This window comes from Halyomorpha halys, unplaced genomic scaffold (assembly GCF_000696795.3).
Source record: "Halyomorpha halys isolate HHAL.00 unplaced genomic scaffold, Hhal_1.1 Scaffold1886.1, whole genome shotgun sequence".
NCBI lineage: Eukaryota > Metazoa > Arthropoda > Insecta > Hemiptera > Pentatomidae > Halyomorpha > Halyomorpha halys.
In genome coordinates this window covers 90,907-93,342 of record NW_027115624.1, presented here as the reverse complement: position 1 = coordinate 93,342, position 2,436 = coordinate 90,907, and the positions used below count along the sequence as shown (strand labels likewise).

The window sequence follows — 2,436 nt, the reverse complement described above, 5'->3', positions numbered from 1 at the left end:
TGGTATTCGAGTTCTTTTAACTCTTCGGCCAATTCAACCATCTTAAGTTATGTTCTGTAACTCGGTTACTGGTTCAAGAGGGTCCGTTTGATATCGTTACAGGACGCACAATATCACTAATCGCGTGACAGAAATTCGGAATCTAAAGGATCCCGGTTTTCGGCACCAATTACGATTAGACTGAACGAATTAACGTAAAATAAAAACGGATTCGAGCAGAGTAATGACACAAGTTTACTTAACAACTAACCTTTATTATTGAATCATATGGTATATATCATATGGCACTGAATTTGTTATCAAACTTAAATTCTAGTAATACAGAGTTCTTATTATTATTAAGAGGTTCTATACAGCCAACATATATATATATAAGTAATAATACGACAAGGCGTATTGTCCGCCTTAATACTCCCTACCCATGTAAATAAACAACCAAAATGTATATAAGAAGCATTAAGAGAGCGAATAATGTAGTGTTATTTCTGTAGCCTTGCGTACTGTTACTCTGCCCAATTTCCTACTTTTTTTTAGTATTCCTTTTCCGACAACGTATAAGTGGTGCCGAAACCCGGGAGTTGCTTGAATTTACTTCCGGTTTAATATTCAGTCAACAGTTTTCTTTTCTTTTTCTCTCTGCACTTAAGTTCTTTCTTTTCTTTTGATTATTTTTTTTCCTTCGTCCTCTCTCTCTCTCTTTTTTTTTTTTTTTTCGAAATCTATGAGAATGAATGCAGACGGAACCCCGATCGTGCAAGCTGCGAGCATCAATATACCACTAGAGGGGGCAGGAGCTCCTGCAGTCCCCATGGCACTGGGCGAGGCCGCAGCCCCGGCGGCCCCTGAAGCACCGGATTTGCAACCTCTACCAACCACAACTCTAGCGGCGGCCCATGCGAACGCGTTAGCGATGATGAAGGTGAGGACAGCGACATCGCAGGACCTAAGAAAAGCCATTTCGGACCTGGAACGGTTTACTGGGGAAATAGGTGAGCTGAACCATTTCCTCAAAGGCGGTGACCGGATTATGGAAAAGTTGGAGGCTAAGGTTACGGATAACCTATTGGAACGAGCCGACGCCATTTCACTGAAAGCGGCCCTCATCTGCCGGGTCAAGAGAAGTGTCTTGAATCAGATCCAGGCGGACGAAGAGACGGCGTGGCTAACGGTGAAAGAAAGATTAAAGAAGGCATATGGTGGAGGTAGGTGGACTCCTGAAGAAGACATATTCCACTTATTTCGAGAGAGGAAAAGACCTACACAGACCAATGGTCAGTACGCGGGGACGTTGCTCGCCCAGTATAATCTGAACACTGAGAAGATGAGGGAGTCCATAAGTACGGAAATAGTGCATTGGAGGATGAGCTTCCTGGGATCAATCCTGAGCTAGCCAAAGAAACGAACAAGAAAGAGGGCTTACCCCGGGAGCGCACGTTCGCCGAATGTGCACAGGAGATGGTGGACACCAGCGCACGAGAGGAGGAGTCAAGAATGGAGGTAGAAGACGCTGGGTGGAGTAGAGTAACCTACACTCGCCCCAGAAACTTCGACACAACATGGAGAAGGAGGGAGCAGAGGGAAACGGGTAGAGATAGAGGCATGGCAGACAGAAGAACGAACCAGGCCAGACCGAGGAACGGTGGTCGGAAGGAGGAGAGAAGATGCCACGGCTGTGGAAAAACGGGTCACCTAGTGGCCCGGTGCCCTCGTACGCGATGCTTCGAGTGCGGTGAGGAAGGACACATCGCTAAACATTGTCGATACATATACCGGAGGAAGGAGGCGGACCGGGGAGAACCGATGGAGGTGAACGTCCAGAGAGTCAAAAGGAGACATAGGCTACCCAGATCGGATGAATCATCTAGTGAGTCGTCAGAGTCTTCAGAAACGTTATTGACAGAACCGGAAGAGGAGACGATGAAACGGAACAAGAAACCGAGGAACAGGTGGCAGCGAACCGGGGAAAGAGGAAGGTCGCACGAAGAAATCTGAGGAGGGTGTCAGCAGAGGGGCGACTGACCATTGGTATGCTCCAACGTGAAGGGAGAACACAGCGGTCTGCCTATCATCCGCGTGAGAGGAGTGGCATGGCTGGTGGATACCGGGAGTTCCCACACCATCCTTAGCTGGGAGGCGCTTAGGAGGTTAACCAACGGGGAAAGGAAACTCCAGGTATGTACATGTCAACTAATCACTCTAGGTGGCCCTGTAGTGTGGAAGGGGAAGTAGATATGGACCTTAGTAAGTGGGGAATCCAGGGGAACTTGCGGGTGCACATAGTAGATAAGATTCCACGGGAATATCAAGCTATTGTGGGATGTGATTTATTAACTAGAGGGCGGTCACGGATAGCACAAAAAGGGGACAGATGGATCATCCGTATAGGGAACAAAAGGTTCAGATGCCAACACACTCTGGGAGGAAAACAGGTTGGGG

General features: G+C 47.6%; 1 protein-coding gene across 1 annotated transcript; it reads left to right on the top strand.

Annotated features, from left to right (window-relative positions):
• The first annotated feature begins 1,491 nt into the window (after window positions 1-1,491).
• Window positions 1,492-1,992, top strand: LOC106690819 (uncharacterized). The gene has a single exon (XM_014436399.1). It carries the CDS (start codon window positions 1,492-1,494, stop codon window positions 1,990-1,992), a length of 501 nt encoding a protein of 166 aa, XP_014291885.1.
• The last annotated feature ends 444 nt before the right edge of the window (window positions 1,993-2,436 follow it).

Bases quoted from the DNA above. Each gene is read 5' to 3' on its own strand.
- LOC106690819 (XM_014436399.1), top strand. From the start codon at position 1,492: ATGGAGGTAGAAGACGCTGGGTGGAGTAGAGTAACCTACACTCGCCCC.